This window comes from Colossoma macropomum, unplaced genomic scaffold (assembly GCF_904425465.1).
Source record: "Colossoma macropomum unplaced genomic scaffold, Colossoma_macropomum, whole genome shotgun sequence".
NCBI lineage: Eukaryota > Metazoa > Chordata > Actinopteri > Characiformes > Serrasalmidae > Colossoma > Colossoma macropomum.
The window spans coordinates 2,509,050-2,527,964 of NW_023494791.1; the positions used below are offsets into that span (position 1 = coordinate 2,509,050).

Here is an 18,915-nt window from a genome sequence, read left to right on the forward strand (position 1 = left end):
TGCTGCAGCTAAATCAGGTTTCCCCAGTTCAGTAAAAACGTATGATGTAGTGATGCACAGTAACACTGAGTAAAGAGGTCACTGGACTTTTTTGATATTGCACCTCTATTTTAGTTGTGAATGGTCTGTTCCAAGTTATCCAGCCTCAGAAAAACAGTATATCGTTATACATATCATGTATGAAGAAAACGTCTTCAGATACCGTATTGTTAACCATACTGGCCACCCCTGCATGTGAAACTGACCAAAGCTCTTCTGGTCTTTCTTGTTTTAGGGAAATCGCCTTCACCAGGCAGTTGCAGAAGCAGTCGCCCAAACTGTCCTACTACTACCTGGGCTTTTACATCCACTCCTGCCCCAAGATGCGCTATAAGGTAGGCCTCAGTTCTCCTCGTATCGCCTCGCTGCAGCTTCCCGACACATTTCTACTGTGGAACTCTGACTTGTGTCCACATCACATCCACATCCACATTACACGAGATATTATTGTGATATTCTTACCCTTTAAAAGAGGTTTCTCATTTTTCTTTGGCCAGAAACGAAACACAAGCTCTTCTGAAACTTCTCATTTCTCTTCATAACAGTCGTTATGGAACAATCAAATTACAGTACTGTGCAAAAGTCGGAGACCCACCTTCTCATTTATTTAATTTCTAGTCAAAACAGCCATTAAGTGTGAGATATTAATCTAATAAGTCGGGGAAAAAAGCAGAAAACATATTAAGTGTTCAGTGAGTCACTCTTTCCCTTCATTCCAGCCTCCATTCTTTTCAGGAGACTCACTTTCAGCTCCTCAAAGAATCTGCAGACACACCTCCAAAGTTCAGTCTTAGAAGCTGGTTGATCATTTTCTGAAGTAATCAAACACATTCAGTGGTGTTGAGGTCTGGACTCTGGGGCGGTCAGTCCATCGTTCAGCTTCTTTGTTTGATGTGTCCGTCTCCTTTTCTCAGTGAGGTTCTTCTTGATCAGCTACACATCCTTTCAGACCCACAGCGCTGAGTCGTCTTCTCACAGTGGAAGGATGGACAGAAACACCTGTGGATGTTTTCAGATCTGAAGCAGCTTGATTTTCTCCTCTCTCTCAGAGATGAAAGCTTTAAGGGCTGTTTATCTGATGGGGGCAGTTTTGGGGTTGACCAGGTCTTCCAGGTGGTTGTTAGGGGCCCCATTTTCTCTGAAGCTTTTAATCAGTTTTTGGAAACTCCTGTTTTTTTTTCACTTTGTCTGTCTCCTTCCTTACGCAAGCGGATTATCTTGTATCTAATCTCCTCAGAAATGTCTCCTGAAAAAGGGAGTAATTTCTACTGGACTTTAAATAAATGACGGGCGGTGTCTGAGTTTTGCGCCGTGTTATACAGCGTCCTTTTTGTATTTTGTTCGCCGCTTTTAAACGTTTGTTTCTGGGCCATTATGTGAGGTGCGCCAAAGTGAAAACTAATTGTAAGAGGTCTATTTGTTGCAGCTTCTAAGCTGTTCAGTGTTATTCCACAGGCCAGTCATTAATACTTGATGGTCTTCTCGAGTCTGTACTTAATTTGTTTGGGCTTTTTTTATCACAAGGAATTTGTTCTGTTTTTTGTTTTGGTCTTTGTGGCTGTTGCGGTAAATGCAAAACAATGCCTGCTAACGACATTAACTCGAATAAAGTTTTATCATATTACATCAGATTGAAATATCATTCAGATCACAGTCCTGTGAAACAGATTTCCACATGTAAGTTTGGCCTGAAACATTTGATCCAGCGTCTCTTGCGTGTGAAGCAGGAACACGAGCTCTAGAACCAGAGCGGACTCCTTGGGGCTCATGTCCTGTGGTGGAGTAGGTGACGGTGAACACCTGTGAAAGGTGTTAATCCTCCTCTGCTCCCGATTCGCACCTGGTAAAGTCTGTTTTTCTCATTGCTGCTCCCTTTGGACTCGTTCCGTGTCAGCGCTTTAGTTATTGCAGTGCCACACTTTCGCTTCTCAGAGCGGCTAACGTTACTCACAAAAGCAAGCAGCACGTTCCAGCAGAGACCAGTTTGCTGCATTAGAGTTGAGTTATATTCGTCTTTGATGAAAATAGCAAATGTATGCAAAAGTTTGATCTCTTGGTCTAATTACTTGTGCATACAATATAAAATGTGCCTTGAATTTTACACAGGCCACATTTTATCTTTTATTTTCCCACCAACATGTAAAATAAACAGTAATTGTGCTTTAAAATGTGCAGTGTGTCTCTGTAGAAGATGTGTTAATTAGGTTTTACCTAAGCTTTGGGTTCACTACACGACTTTTACTGTCTGAACAGTTTATAAAGACTGGCCATCTCACACTATCTGGTTTTTGGGGCGACTGAAATATTGGGGATCACACACTAAACAATTCGAGATCTCACACTACTCAACTTCTAAGCTGTTGCTGAACCGAATGGAGCTCGCTGAACTCGCGCGAACTCCGCGAACTCACCGAGCTCTCACGTTCTCACATTACTAGGAGATGCAAATAAACAAACATGGAGCAGCTGCTGCTGTTTTCTCTGCCGTTTGCGCTGACACGGTAAAGAAGCAGCAGGTAAACATGTTTAAGTGAGGATCGTGGATTTTAAAATGTGATCAGAGTGGTATTTTTAGAGGTTTTACCTTAAACTCAGCTCATTAAACAGCTTCAATCCACACGTGAGTGACCTTTCACCATTTTTATTTGTTTGCTTGCTGTATTTTCTTCTTTGGCTCTCTCAGTTTTTATTGGTTGTTGCAGGAATCCGTTCAGATTGAGTCGTCGATCAGTTTCACACTAGATTTCACTCAGAGTCAGGCTGAAAAAATCAAACTTGTTTGATAAACTCCGACTGGTCCGAAACACGATCGGGAGGCCAAAAATCAGCATCTGCGTCCCTCAGACACGACTCGACTCTCTCTCCAACTGTCGACTCCAGCTGAGCCAGAAATCCGCAGACAAGAGCCGACCAGCTCAGACTCAACCAGACTGAGAATCAGGGGTAAAATCAGCCGTGTAGAGTAACCCCAGCTTTAAAAAATCAACAAAACATGTGATTTCCTGTGTGGGAAATCATGCAGTCTAATCTCTGCATCACCTCAAAAAATCTAGCTCATGTACTCATTCACTTCAGGCTTATTCACAGACTGTACTGTACACCATATAAACAGTATTTAATGAAGCGTGAGTCAGACCCTAGCTGTAAGAACCACTCTAAAGGTGCATTTCTTCACATGTTCGCCCGGTTGTTTTATCTCTTTGGAAGCGTTTAGTTCGTGAGCTAAGTAATCTCACAAAAATAACTCTTGACGCAGATCCTTGTTCACTCCTGTTAAGTAATGATTCATGCTACTGATTTTCTTTAACTCAGAGGAGGCCACCGATGACAGGCTGCAAAGAAAAACATACTGCAGCTGTGGTTTGTACCTGATATCAATTTAAAACAATTCTGGATTGTTTCTGTTTATAATATAGCCTGTCTAGAATGTAATACTGCAGGGATTAACAGAGCAAACAAATCTACTGTAAACTCTGTTTGGTGTAATCCAAGCTTTAAAACAGTTATCTTAACCCTTTTCCTACCGCTTTGTTCACTGCCATTCTCTTTTTTCCCCCTGTGTGTGTATTTGTGTATTTTTTATGTTATGTTCTTAAATAATTTATAAAGAAAAAATCAGAAAAAGACGTGACAGAGAGCAGCCATGTATATTCTTTTTTTTCTAATATGTTAAACTGAAATTTGAAATGTCATATTTTTCACTTGGAAAATGAAAAAAAAAACTTCTAACTTGACTGGAGGTGTTCAAACTTTAACTTTCATTTTAACGAAGCAGCTGCCGTTTACATTTACTGAAAGTTTTATAGTGAATGGGCCAATAGAAATGCTCTGAAATTACTTGGAATAAAAAAGTTTTTTGATTTTCTCCTGTAAAGTTGCCATTATTTTTTGTGATATTATCAGCCATAATCTCCTTTTTTCTTCCATGATTTTTCTTCCGAATATTTCTTCATTAACTCTTACAGACACCTGAATGACAAGACTTGTCAGAATGCACATCTCTGGTGTTTTTCCAAGCACGTTTCTGAGCGCCCTCTCTTTCCCAGTGTTCCCTGTAGACTCTCAGTACCTCTGCAGTTGTTGCACAAGCCTATTGCAGCACTACGTTTTGCTCACTCTACGTTTCTTTGGAATCTCCAGCGCTTTGATCCGAGCCTCTGCAGAGTCCCTTCAGAATTCACAATACACTCCAGTTGTTTTTATATGGCTTGTGTGCATCTCCAGACTTCATCCTCTGTACACTTTGGCAGAGGTGCCAGATGTAAGGACACGCTATGGTAGGTTTTGGGAAGTTTTCACTTCTGTTGACGTCTCTTGCCGGTCAGCACACCTTCGTTTTTTCCCAATCCCCCTTTAGTCAGGGGTTATTGCCAAAACAGACTTTGCGTTGTTCGGCCAAAATCACTTATTAACCTGTAAAAAACTCTACCAGGAAACCTCCTGAAGCAAGCCGACTTCGAGATCCTGGAAGATAGACCGGAGATGATTTTATGAGCTGTGTTTTATGTGGTTTAAGTCAGAGAACCTGCGCTGCCCTGTGCTTGTTATTAGCGTGTATTTCGTGCTTGTACTGAGGGCCGAGGGCTGAGTTTGGCTGGGTGTGGAAATGCAAAAGTTTTTGCCTTGTTCAAAAAGTGGGTGAGACGCTCTGGAGCACTTTGAGTGAAGTGTGGAAGCGGTAGTTGATGAACAGGCAGTCGAGTGATAAATTGATGAAAGGTGTTAGATGTTTACATAATGTGAAATAGAAGAAAAGGTGAAAAGTTTTCAGTTATTCTTCAAACTGGGCACAGTTATAATCAAATACATAAATCCAGACCATCTGGTTTTGAGTCTTTTTTTTGTTACTTTTTAAAATGAAGTAGTAGTAGTGGGTGATATCTGTTCATCTGGTATACTGGTTGACATTCGTTCCCGTTATACCGCTATACGAGATAACATGGCGCACAGTGTAAAACATGCTGATTCCCTCACCTCTCATATAGTGAGCTGCAGCCTGAGGTCAGTCCAGTTTATTGTCAAAGGGGCGTCATTAGATTTTACTGAGTTAACGGGGAAAAGAGAGTAGAAGGAAAAGCCAGTCTCTTGGGGTTAGCCAATAGCCATTAGCCTAGCATGAAGAGTAGCCAGCTAGCCATGTGCTGCACTTCTTGGACGCTCAGAGAAGCCACTGTCAGTCCATGTACAGCTGTCTTTGGCCTTCGTCCAATATCACCCTGACATTGTCCTAAGTAGGCTTTAAGCTGGACTTATTTCCAGTCAGACTGAATCCCTGTAATTCCCATTGGAGTTATTATGTATCTAGACATCCATCACAGTTTTGTGGTTTCCTGTGCTCATGCAATAGAACGTGAATATAGTTTAAATATAATTACAGTACAACATAGAACAGGGCTGCCCAAAAAGTCGACCCATGATGGCGTTTGGCTTTACCCAGCAGAAAGTCACCCTAACCCCTCCCCTTCACCCAATGAGAGAACAAACATACACCGATCAGGCGTAACATTATGACCACCTCCTTGTTTCTACGCTCATTGTCCATTTTATCAGCTCCACTTACTATATAGGTGCACTTTGTAGTTCTACAGTTACAGACTGTAGTCCATCTGTTACTCTGATACTTTGTTAGCCCCGTTTTTCCCTGTTCTTCAGTGGTCAGGACCCCCATGGACCCCTACAGAGCAGGTACTATTTGGGTGGTGGATCATTCTCAGCACTGCAGTAACACTGACGTGGTGATGGTGTGTTAGTGTGTGTTGCACTGGTGCGAGTGGATCAGACACAGCAGTGCTGCTGGAGTTTTTAAACACCTCAGTGTCACTGCTGGACTGAGAATAGTCCACCAACCAAAAATATCCAGCCAACAGCGTCCTGTGACCACTGATGAAGGACTAGAGGATGACCAACACAAACTGTGCAGCAGCAGATGAGCTATCGTCTCTGACTTTACATCTACAAGGTGGACTGACAAGGTAGGAGTGTCTAATAGAGTGGACAGTGAGTGGACACAGTGTTTAAAAACTCCAGCAGCACTGCTGTGTCTGATCCACTCGTACCAGCACAACACACACTAACACACCACCACCACGTCAGTGTTACTGCAGTGCTGAGAATGACCCACCACCCAAATAGTACCTGCTCTGTGAGGGTCCATGGGGGTCCTGACCACTGAAGAACAGGGTAAAAGGGGGCTAACAAAGTATCAGAGAAACAGATGGACTACAGTCTGTAACTGTAGAACTACAAAGTGCACCTATATAGTAAGTGGAGCTGATAAAATGGACAATGAGTGTAGAAACGAGGAGGTGGTCATAATGTTATGCCTGATCGGTGTATAATATACTTGATGTTTTCAAGATGCGCAACGAGCATCTCTATGTTTAGTTTTTATAAGTTAGATCAGACAAAAAAGCCCCAGTAGTTCCACTTTTAATAAAATCGTCAAAACTATGAATACAGTGATACTTATTCAACATACTGCGCTGCACTAAAGCCAGTTAAACAGGACTAATATTGCTCTGTTGTTCTTGAAGTGCGGACAGCAAATGCTCAGAAAAGCATAGTGTGATGTTTTGTTACATAATTTATCAAATATAAAAGTTTTCTGTGCATTAAAAAACATGCTTGCAGTTCTAAGTTGTACACTTAAAAAAGATGGTGCTTTAAGGGTTCTTTAGTAAAGAAAATGTGAACACTCAAAGAACCCTTTGCATGATTAAAGGGTTCTTTGCATCATGAAAGCGTTCTTCAGATTGATGGAGAATGCGCTGTAGATGGTTTCAAAAATGGTTCTATATAGCATCCAGAAAGGTTCTTCTGTTGTTATGGTGTCAAGCTTGTAACAAAGAGAAGAACTCTTTTGGGTGCTATATAGAACCCTTTTCAAAAAGAATCTGTATAGAACCATCTAAAGCACATTTTCCGTCAGTCTGAAGAACCATTTCATGATGCAAAGAACCCTTTAATCATGCAAACTTTTTAAGAGTGTTTTATTAATTTTTTTTTGCGCAGTTGCTTTTGTAATCATGATTAATGATAAAGTATCGCTTCTCATATCGTCTTTGTTGATCTCCAGAAACTTTGCTTTAACATCAGATTTTATGTCCGTATCTTGCAGCCCTTGTCCAGCTTTTAGCGTGACTGAGCAGCCATTTGCTTGGCCTGTGTGTAAAGAGAACAGGTCACTGAGGACCATGTTGGACCATAAAGAAGGCCTGCAGGGGGAGGGGCAGGGGGACAGTGGGGACGTCTGGAGGAACCGAGTAAGTACTAACGCAGGTGCAGCCGGCCTGAGGACACGTTGGCCATCGCGCCGCTGAGACGAGGAAAATCCGCCGAACAGCTGATTCTTATACAGTGGCCGAGCGAGCAGAAGAATGTAAATAAAACTGATGGACTGGCCCAGATCGGCCCGGTGCGGCGAGAGAGTGAGCGAGGGAGCAGGCGAGACTGGAGAAGCCATTAGCGGTTGAAGAAGAGGTCAGGATAGAGACTGCTACTGTTGTTCATAGAGTCGCCCGAGAGTGCGTCTCTCACACATGCACACCCCCCACACGGACTTCCTATTCTCCTTCTCTTCTTCCTCCCGCCCTCCCTCGCTCCCTGAGCACTTCCCTCTTCCGTCTGCTGTGGGCGCTCCGCTCGCAGAACTCCGAAACGCCTTCTGATTGCAGATCATCTACTTTTTAAAAGGCCTCCAAACTTCTAAACCGTGCCAAGAAACGAGCCATTCATCTCCTCCTTTATTCACTCGCTCCATTCTGCTCTTTCATCCCCTCATTCATCCACTACCACAGCTCTGCTTCTCTGCTTTCAGCTCAATCCTAGTTATCCCCTGTCAGGAATGATATTTGCTCGTTATCGTGTTGTATCTTCGAGCATGTGTGCGTATGTGCGACAGAATTATCATTCCATACTTTCTCTCAGCCGCCAGCGTCTCTGCATTGCGGCGAATGGGGAGCCCCTGGGCGCTTTCAGCCTCCCGCTGCTGCTGATCTCTGCAGTGCTGTGAGAGAGAATGAGTGAGAGGAAAAGTGTGAATGCTTTTCTTTTTTTTTCCCCACCTTTATCCTTTTTACCTCAAGCCATGATTGGGCCCCTATACGTCTTCTTCTTTCTGAGTTGTACTGCTTTCCGCTCCGCAGAGCTGTGTGCCTGGAATGTTGAGAGAAAAGTGAGAAGCTGATCTGTTTCTTCTACGCCAGTTTGGGGAAGTTGCTGTGGTTTTAAGGTCAATGTCAGGACAAAACCTTGTCCTTTAAAATGTGTTAAAATGTCGTGATGAACGGATCAATAGAAATGCTCCAAAATTACTTACATTACTTACTGAACTTCCATTCAACGTTAAGAACGTTTTTTTCCTTCTCCTAAAAAGTTACCATTTTGCGATGCACATTTTATAAGGTTTTAACCCTTGTGTGGTCTTAGTGTGTTTGTTACTCAGTGGTCTGCTGGACCCACCACATTATTGGTTTTAATCAATACAGCCATAACAATTTATATAAAAATACCAGATGTTTAAAATATCACGAGTGTCCAGCGTAGGGTTCTCCTTTAGCAGCTGTAGCCAGTCAGCAGCCTGTCCATGTTGTCCACCCTCACACACACACACACACTAACAGCAGGCCATGCAGGAGGAGAACAGAGTGAAGGACACAGCACCTCCACACTTTTACTCCCCGCAGGTTCACCCAACACCACATGTGTAATATAAATGTGTGGGGGGTGAACAGAGTGAAGACACTGAAAATGGGTTATTTTATATGCTCTTCACAGAAAATGAGCAAAGGACAAGAATCTGAGGCTGAAATAATAATAAATCACATCAATTTTTCTTTTGGTAAATATTGAAAATGGGTCCCACAGACCTGAACACCACACAGGGGTTAATATACTGCACGTGACCGACACAGTGGAATTATACCGAGGCCCCGCCCGTACATGTCCAGATATTTTTAAAAATGCTTTTTCTCAGTTTTCAGAAATATGTTCATCCACACAACTAGAATTCTCAGTACCGAACACTGTCTGTGTTCTGTTTTGTGTTTATTGTAAGTCTTTCACATGCACTGTATCGTCTGCACTGTGTATATTGTATTGTTTTGCACTTGTGTTCCTGTGCTGGTCCTGGAGGAGTGTTTTGTTTCACTGTGTACTTGTATATGGCTGAAATGATAATAAAGCCTCTTGAACTTGAACTTGAGGCAAAAACCACTCAGCCAGCCCAGCAGGGAGCGATAATATCTCATAAAATGTCATGCTAAATGCATCAAGAAGAGCATACTGCACATAAATGCACAAAATCTACAACATAGAGTGAAACTGAAGCAGAGATTTTCTAACAAAGTGAAGTCAGTCTGACAAACACAGCAGTCATTGACCTGCAGGCCGTCAGAGTTTTTTCCACACAGGTCCAAAATGTGATCACTGCCAGAAAATAAAAGCTTAAAAAGGCAAAAGAAAGCTGCCTCTTTCCTTGGGTTTGTTTATGTTGCCATGGCTTCACCCCTGTCTCTAAGACATCAACACAGCCCTGATCAGAGTTTGAATTGTGAATTTAAGTTGTGAAGTTAGGATTTATTTCGAATCTGACTTTGGTTAATGATCATCAAGTCATATACCTTAAGAATCATTAAGGTATTTTACCATTTACCATTTAAAAGAACTGAGCACAGTGTATTCTGATAGCTTCGCAATCTAATGTAATGAAAAAGTAAAGCTAAGTTAAGCTTAGAGTGCAGAATATGGCCAAAATTAAATATCATAATGATTTTTACGATATGTCATGATATTTATTTTGTCTGACATCTGTACCTGCAGAGAACCTTTATTTCTAACAGTGTATAGTTAGGATGTGGAGGCACATTCTGACTTTTGATTACAGGAAAATTATAGAAGAAAAAAACAGAATAAGCCTTTAAATGATGATATGATGAATTATGCTTAATATGACCAGGAACATAAACAAACAAAGTAAAACAGGTCCATTTTTAAATCAGATTGACTTTAAGTCTGAACTGTTCAGTGCCTGAACTGATAGTACGGTCAGCGTTGTGGGAATCCGACCTGCTGCTGGTCCTCATTAATGAAATTGACTCTTGAAAAGTCTGAACTTTTGTTTTGAAATGTGATTTTTCTAATACAAACAGCACTGATTGGTCTATACTGCACTATGTACTCATTAAATACTCATTCCCGCTTCCTGACCGCAGCTCCTCTGTGCTAATCTCTCTTCAGATCTGAGACGGCCGCGCTCGCTCATCTCATTATGCCGTGGTGACGGGGTTCCCCGTTTTACGTCTCCACACACCCACGCCTGGCTTTCCAGCGCGTTTCAGTCGCTCATTAATGCGTTATTGTGGCCTTCTGGAGATGCCCCCACAGCGCCCTGTTGAAATTCCTCTCAGAGCGTCCATTTCAGAGCCGTCCTCTCGGGCGCCCGGCCCTCGAGAAAAGCCCAGCACCCGCTGTTCCTTCATCAAAGCCTCCACGGCTCTCATACTTGAGCCCCGCTGGAAGGCTCTCAGCAGGCCCTAAATCCCTCGCTCGAGAGTCGCTTGCCTCTTTTTAAGCACGAGGCGAACACTCCGTACTCCCTCGCTTAGACCTGCTGGCAGCGTAAGGCATTTTCATGCGGATCACTCCTGGCAGTGGCCAAACACTTTCACTTGAGGCGGTTCAATAATTCAGAAGTACAGAGCAGTCTGTAAGTAATTGGGCTGTTTTGGATCTCCTGCTGCATAAAAGATCTGAAATGAAACATTGACTGTGAGGTTAGAGTGCAGAAAGTCAATGGTGATTTGAGGGGATGCACATCTCTGTTGGGTAAGTCATACAGGAAATCAGAGCACCTCGTATTTTAGGAACAGTCAGACTGTTGATTGTTCAATCGTGCCATTAGTTTATACTCAAGAGTTGAGTCTAGATGTGGCTGTTGTTGTTAAGTCTCAGCACAAGGGCTGAAGAAGGTCAACGGCAGTAACGCAGACCATCATGAAGCTGAAAAATCTGAACGAATCAATTAAAGACATAACAGTTAACAATGGAAATAACCTGGGACAATACATTTTGATTTACTCTTTTATTTTGACTTACTAAAAGGTCTCCATAATTGTGGAACTAGAGGAAATAATAATAATAATAATAATAATTCATTCACATTTATAATCATGCATTTCATAAATCCAAAGAGCTATATTATTTATCATCCCCAGTGGTGGAATACATAATGTGAATGGAGGTCCTAAATAAGTAATAAATCGTCACTGTCCAATGAAAAACATGTATCTCCATTTTTTGTGATTTATACTTTTCTGCATCATTTGAGCTCAGCAGTCATCCTTTACATTGTGTGAAAATCTCATGATGATTGGACCAATAGAAATGCTCCAAAATTACTTACAATAAAAACTTTTTCCATTAGCTTACATTGAAAGTAAAGAACGTTTTTGCCCTCTCCTGTAAAGCTACTATTTTGGAGATGCTTGTTTTTCGTTGGACAGCAACGACATTAATAATAAAGTGCCACAAACCAGTGTTTAAAACAATATAGAATAAAATATCAACAAATTATCAAATGTCCTAGAAAGTTAATTAGAATTGTAAGTTAATCATGAAAGTTAATTCTCACAAGCTTTAGTTCTATAGCAGACTTAAACAGGTTTTCTTGCAGTATTTTCCCATATTTTGCATCATTCATCTGTCCTTTCGTTTTAATAAGATGTCCAGTCTCCGCTGAGGAGAAACATCCACATAACATAATACTGCCACCACCATACTTCACTGCTGGGTTGGTGTTTGTTGAGGAATGGGCATTGTTAGCATTTAGAATTTTGACCCAGAGGCTTAATTTTTGTCTCATCTGACCATAAAACCTTATTCCGTATTTTATCTGGGTCACTCTGGTGCTTTCTGGCAAACTCCAGTAATGCTCTGATGTGTTTTTTCTTCAGTAATGGCTTCTTTCTAGCCTCAGAGCTCTAGATATCGTTGACTGGCGCACCTTCACTCCAGTCTCAGCCCCTGAACTCTGTAGCTCCTTCAGAGGGATTGTTGTGGCTTCCCTCACAAGTGCAAAGAAAGTACAGAAAGTCTGTAGCACAAGTTCTTAGGGACAGATGACCCATTGAAATGGTGATATACTAAACATGATCATTTCATGTAAGATTACGTTGCATTCAATTACCTATGGCCTCTTCAAACGGGGCCACTACCTATACAGAGGTTGCCATAGATGTGGATAGTCGTTAAATTCAACTTGACATCCTGCTCTTCATCCTCAGAGTCATCCTTTCATTTTGAATCTGAAGAACAGAGCCAGAACAGCAAATTACTTACAGTATGTGCGCAGTACAGTTTTTTGTCTGATTGCTTCAGTGTTTTTGAACCAGGTCGCTTTTTTAATCTCATTTATGTTTTTCTTGAAATTTAAGCTCTTTGCATGTGCATGTTTGTCCAGCCAAGTTTCTGTTGTTTAGATTTGGTGGTTTGGTTTGAACTGAACATTATACAGAAAGAGTGACTCTCCTTACAGAGCTGCAGTAGGAAGTTGGCTGGACTAACTGGGACATACGAAGTGCTCCAGTTTAGCTTTTCAGAACTGCAGAGTGCCTGTTTAGTGATACCTTTTACACAATGGTGTGGCCTACTGGGGGCTTGATTACCATGTCTTACCCTGTTACAGTATTTTTATTTTTTATTGATTTTTATCTTAGATTCACACAAAAGCACCTGTATTTGTATTATAGCAACAACATGACAAGCCTTTACCCAATGGCTTCCCTCCCCAACTGTGTCGGTACTATGTTTATGACCTGACCTAATCCAGTACAGTACAAGGATCTGCATCATGAACAAATAAAAATAAGAAAATAAATAAATATATATAAACAAACTCAATTAAATGTATAAGCATACAGATAACCATAGATACACAAGAAAAAAACACAACAGCAACAAAGGTTTGGGGGGGAGTCACACCACAGTACTCATCTTTAAGAACTCTATAATTCATAAATATTTGCCCCATTTGTGCATCTGTGCACTTCTAAATGCCCAAACAATTAAAATGATAATTTTTCATATGCAGCTACTTTGCTCATCTCAGCAACCCATTCCTGAAATGAAGGACTACCCACTTCCTTCCACCTCCTAAGGATGATTTGCCTACCAATCACTAAACTGGTTTGAATCCAAATCTTTAAATACTTGTCCCTGGCTTTTAGCACTAAGGGGTCTCCTATGACAAAACGTTTTGGGCAAAACGGAATTTGATGACCTAATATTTCACAAATATAATCATAAAGTGCCATTCAGAATTCCTGAACTCTAGGGCCACATGGCATGAATAAAGTCCCCCTCCTCAGACTCACAGTACCAACTCAGCCGTATCCTTTATCCTTTAAACCAAGCTTATGCAATCTGGTAGGGGTGCAGTAGACCAGGGGCCGTATTACAAAAAAGTCCTATCATTTTGTCTTAAGATCTGACAGGTCAAGATAAGATTTTTCACAAATTCGTATTACAGAAGGAAATCTGATCTTAATTTAAGAATCTTATCTTATCTTACAGCATCTTTTCTGATCTCAAGTTAGGAAATCTTAACTAACTCGATTGAAGTCGACAATCAACTGTCGTGTCTGTTACCTAGCAACCGACCATACGCGCACAGCTGAAACGTAAACACGTAATCAAGCTAGTTAGCCAGAGAGCTAACGTTAGCTACCGTTACTGATGCATAAAAGGTTAAACAAAACTAAAGCGCGATAAACCAAGAGTTGAGAATATTGTGGCAGCGCTTCGAGCTGTTTATTGGAATGTTGACGCTCCCCAGTTTGAGTCTCCATTTCCCAAACGCTTTAGCCGAGCGCGCTAACGTTACTCCTCCTAATAAACAGACACACGTTCAGCTCCGTCTCCTCATTATTCACCACCATCACTGTAATATTTCATCATCAACATTAACACACGAAGGTAATCAGAGGGACGGTGGAGATCGAGTCTGCAGCGTCTGAGTTCTTGAAAAACGCTGTTAAAAAAAACCTCACAAGTCAAAGCAGCGTTTTCAGTGTAGATAAATGTAGCATCATTATGCTGGTTATAGTGAACTGTGCTGCCTGACACTGCATAAAACAATAGAAACAGACGATTAAAACAGAAGTTAAGACGCTCTGGCGTTGTCTTTCTTATCTGGAAATAAGATAAGATTATAGACTTAAGAGCTGTTGTTCTTTAATAGTTTCTGTCCTAACTTCAATCTTAGCTGAAGTTATCATGACAACAAAGCAGATTTAAATCTCAGATTTAAGTATTTTTTGTAATATGGCCTCTGATACAGAATTTGAAATTGTATAAGACGCACTCGACCATCTCTAGACGTTATTTTGAAGTTTAGATATATTCTGGCCAATTCATCCTCTTCCAGTGTGAAGTTTAAGTCTCTTTCACACACTTTTTCCCCAAAGCTGTAAGAGTGTTTGGTCAGTCAGTTTATGGCCATTTTTCCACAATGTTTATAAAGCTTACGTTGCTAAACTTGGCCTCGTCAATAGTCTTATTTTCATCTAAAGAAAATACAACTTTATTACCAGTTATGTATGTAATGTTTTAAAAACAGTGTCACATAGTAAACCAGCGCAGCCAAACCCGTTGCCAAAAGTTTTAACGACCTCCCTTCAGAGGACACAAAGGCACTGGCTGTGGCCTCTCCAGGAGGGGAGTCGAGTGTTAGCCAGCTCCGTTCTTCCAGTCCAGCTTGGACAGTGTGCTGTCCAGTTTGAGACGTGACTTCCTGGCCCTAACTGCCTTCACTCTGTGCCTGGGGGGACTAATGGCTGCTTGGCCCCCGGTTCCCCGCGCCCTGCTTCCAGCTTGCTGAATGGCTCTAATGGAGTGGAATGAGCTGTGCTGTGGGCTTCTGGCGGGAGAACGTTCCAGAGTGTTGCCGAGAGATTCCCTCTGGCTCTCCCTCAGCCAGGTGTTCCCCACCGCTTCCTGTTTATTCAGAGAGCCAAGTGAAGGAAACAATCATCTCAAGATCATTGTGGTGGTGTTTAGGGTCTGGCGTAAGGGTTGGCAATATGGCATATCACATTATCACAGCTTGAAGGCATTCCATCCATAAAATGCATCATAGTTTTTAGATTTTTAGAATTTGTCAACTAGTTTAAATGAACGAAAGTATTACCATTTAAGAAAATGTTGTTAAAAAGTTGAGAACGGTGTGTTTTTGAGTTAAATCCATCACAGAAGCCATAGAATGCAGTTTCAGCCTGTTTTGGGGGTCCCTCAGTTCAGCCGTGAACTTCAATGTTTTCAATTAAATTAGATTTTTAAAAAATAGTTTAATTTTCGTTATATGTGGAGCTATTTGATTTGATTGTATTAATAAGTAATGAGTTGATTTGGATGATGAGCCACAGTGGCCACTGGGAGGCCTGCAGATTTGCAAAAATAGTACTTGAGAAGGAACATGTGGGGAAAAATGAAACAATTGTTTAAAAATATATGAATAAAATAAGGTAATGGTTTAACAGGCTTACATCTAATCAGCTGCCTGTTACTGGGGAGGTTAATGCACTTCACTCTGGTGGTTGATTGCACGCTCTCTGTAATTGGTCTTTACACAGTGAAACTTTCATGTGATTTTAGTTCCCAATGTCTTGTGTTTTGTAGCCTTGCAGACTAGCAGTGATTTCAAAACCAGCAATATTAAACAGGGGTTAAATAATTATGACGTCTGTATTAAGGAAATACACCTTTACTCAGAAATGACATTTTCACTGTCGATTAGAATTCGTCACTCAACTGACACACAGATCATTTAAACATTTTCTGGGTCTTCAGAAAAGCTTGAATTTGTAAATCCTTACAGTCTCAGTGGAGTCTGAATAATTTTGAGTGTACCTGTAGATGTGTTTGTGCCCATTGTGTGTCTGTAAGTGTGCATATGTGCTAAGCGTATGTTGTGCTTTGCTAACTGACACGTGTCAATTTTGGAAATCTGTAACATCGTAGTTCAAACATTTCTAAAGAAAAAATGTAATGTGGATGGATAGATAGAGAGAGAGAGAGAAATTAATGTATGGATAGATGGATAGAGAGATGGGTGGATAGATGGATGATGGATAGAGAGAGAGAGAGATAGAGGGATGGATGGATGATGGATAGATGGATAGAGATGGATAGATGTGTGGGTTGGTGGATGGATGGATGGATGGATAGATAGATGTGTGGATGGATGGGTGGATAGATGGAGAGATGGATAGATGTGTGGATTGGTGGATGGATGGATAGATAGATGTGTGGACGGATGGATGGATGGATAGATGGATAGAGAGATAGATAGATAGATAGATAGATAGATAGATAGATAGATAGATAGATAGATAGATATGGATGGATGGATGATGGATAGATGGATAGAGAGATGGATAGATGTGTGGGTGGGTGGATGGATGGATGGATGGATAGATGTGTGGATGGATGGGTGGATAGATGGAGAGATGGATAGATGTGTGGGTTGGTGGACGGATGGATAGATAGATGTGTGGACGGATGGATGGATGGATAGATGGATAGAGAGATGGATAGATAGATGTGTGGATGGATGGATGGATGGATAGATGTGTGGATGGATGGATGGATGGATGGATGGATAGCTAAGGTCGTCACTTTGAGAACAAAAATCTCTCAGATCTGAAACTCAGTGTGGAGCCTTGGCTTTAAACCATCCACTGTATTAATCTCCCACTCTGTATCCCTGTGAAGCTTCATTGTGGGCGTGGCACAATTACATCAACCATCTGATTGGCTACTGCTCAGCTCATGTGTTTATTGAGCAGAGACAGCAGTGTATAAACTCTTGAGGCTCTGTGATGCAGTCGGCCAGCTTCCAGCTAACATTATAATAAGTGGACTGTGGTGTAATTCTGATAGTTTTGAACCATAAACTTCTTATATACCATATATATTTATTAATGTGCGAGCTGAACTGGTGCAGATGGCTGTTTATTTCTGATTAAGGCGTCAGTTCAGGGGGTGCTTCAATGAGGAGCCCCCTTGTGTAAGAGAGGAGAACTGCACTGGTTTCTTCCTGTAGGCTGAGCTGTAGGACGTGCTGGCTGTGCTCAGGGAGACCTGTGCTCCATCTCTGACACTTTTACAGCACATTTTTATCTGTCGAGGGGTCCGCAGGGGATCTGCTCCGGTCGTCTTCATTTAAAAGATTGAATTCGTTTTTTTAACAACAGGATCATTTTTCTTATTATTTTTTCTTGCGTGTTTTTGTCATTTCCGCGCTGTGTTAGCTCCACTCTGACACGCAGTCTCAGATTTGTTTGTATGGGGTTTTCTGTGGTTACTTTTAGCTGTGATTGTAAGAACAGACTCCTCAGCCGTCTTTGGTGCTTTATTCTGAATGTAGTACAGACCAGTCTTGAAAACTGACCAGTAGGGCTGGGAGATTCATCACATTTTATTTTTACCTATAATTTTGGCTTCCAGCGATTAAAAAGAACAAGATAATCAGGATAAAATGATTATCGTGCTGCACTCCGTTTTGTGATGTTCTCGTTTAGTCTTGTGTGGGTTTCCCTGTATTTGTTTTCTAGTTAAATTATACTTAAAAAACACATTTTTTAAGTTCAGTCAATGCAAAAGTCCTTTAGTAATCGTGTAAAATAATAGTTTTCTCAATGTTGACCAAAATAATCATGATTATGATTTTTATCATGATCGAGTAGCCCTACTGACCGAACTGTTTGGTGTCTGAAATTTGTTTCTTTATTTTTGCACTGGAGCTAAAAGTTGAACCAGTAATGGAAGCTTAAATGGCACCAACTGTACCCAGCTTACAGTTGAGTAGGTTCATTTTTTTGGGAAAAAAACAATAAACAGTAGAAATCACAGTGAATCTTTGCCTGTTAATTATGATAGCCTTTATTTTATGGTTGTTTTGCTTCAAATTCCATTTAGATATGCAAATGAGACATTATCTACTTAAATATGCATGCATTTGCATATTTTTGAAAAACAAAAATTTGGATGCCTTTGGATGATGTTAGAATTAAAATGTTTATTTCAGTGTGAAGACACTCCCGAATAACAGTTCATTGAAATCTCATTGTTTTATCAGTTAGAAAACGCTATACACTCTGATTATAACGTGTATTCAGATCATTTTGTAGTACAAAGTCTAGCATAAATGCAGCTAAGAGCAATATTTTAGCAAATCCCTCTGTAATGTCCTTCAGAACAGGGTTAGGATTAAATATTAAGAGTGCGTATGTTCTAGAAGCTGAGAGTTTTGGTTCTGATTGTGGAGAAAAGCTGATTATGAGGACAAACGAGTTTAAGAGTGGACATCAGAACTGATCTCACATTCGTCTGAGTGTTGTCACTTTTACAAAGGACGCAGACGTATTTGGATATTCTGTTTAGATTTTAAAAGAAATGAGCGCCTCTGATTTATGGCATGATGTGGTTGTGCTGAGAGTGGGTGGAGCTAAGCCTTCATTAAAGTGGAACTTTTTGGAAAATCAGATCAATCAGAGCAAAAACAGATTAAAAAACAGCTTCTTCCCACAGGCAGTCAGATGCAAAAGTCCCTCCCCTCCCTCTCCTCCCTAAGACTTAAGACTGATGTATTTTTCTTTTTGCACTATATATCATTTCATTTTGCCCCAGTATGTCTGTATCTACGTCTCCTTGTGTTTATTTTTGCATCTTTGGCTGATTTATCTTTATTTTTTCTATGTATGTCCTTTTTATTTATGCTGTCAATTCTAGAGCTGCTAAATGGTTTTTCATTGTTTTTAAACAATGACAATAAATATCTATTTATCTGTCTGTCTGTGTCTGTCTGTCTGTCTGTCTGTC

At 40.9% G+C, this 18,915-nt stretch overlaps 1 protein-coding gene across 6 annotated transcripts in view; it reads left to right on the forward strand.

The window, feature by feature from the left end:
- The window catches only part of LOC118810103 (arginyl-tRNA--protein transferase 1), a 188,267-nt gene that overhangs the window by 113,446 nt on the left and 55,906 nt on the right, over positions 1–18,915 (forward strand). For all 6 annotated transcript variants that reach the window (XM_036573645.1, XM_036573641.1, XM_036573642.1 and 3 more), the window contains one exon: positions 275–374. In XM_036573645.1, the coding sequence (XP_036429538.1) occupies positions 275–374 (100 nt within the window). The remainder of the gene's footprint in view (positions 1–274; positions 375–18,915) is intronic.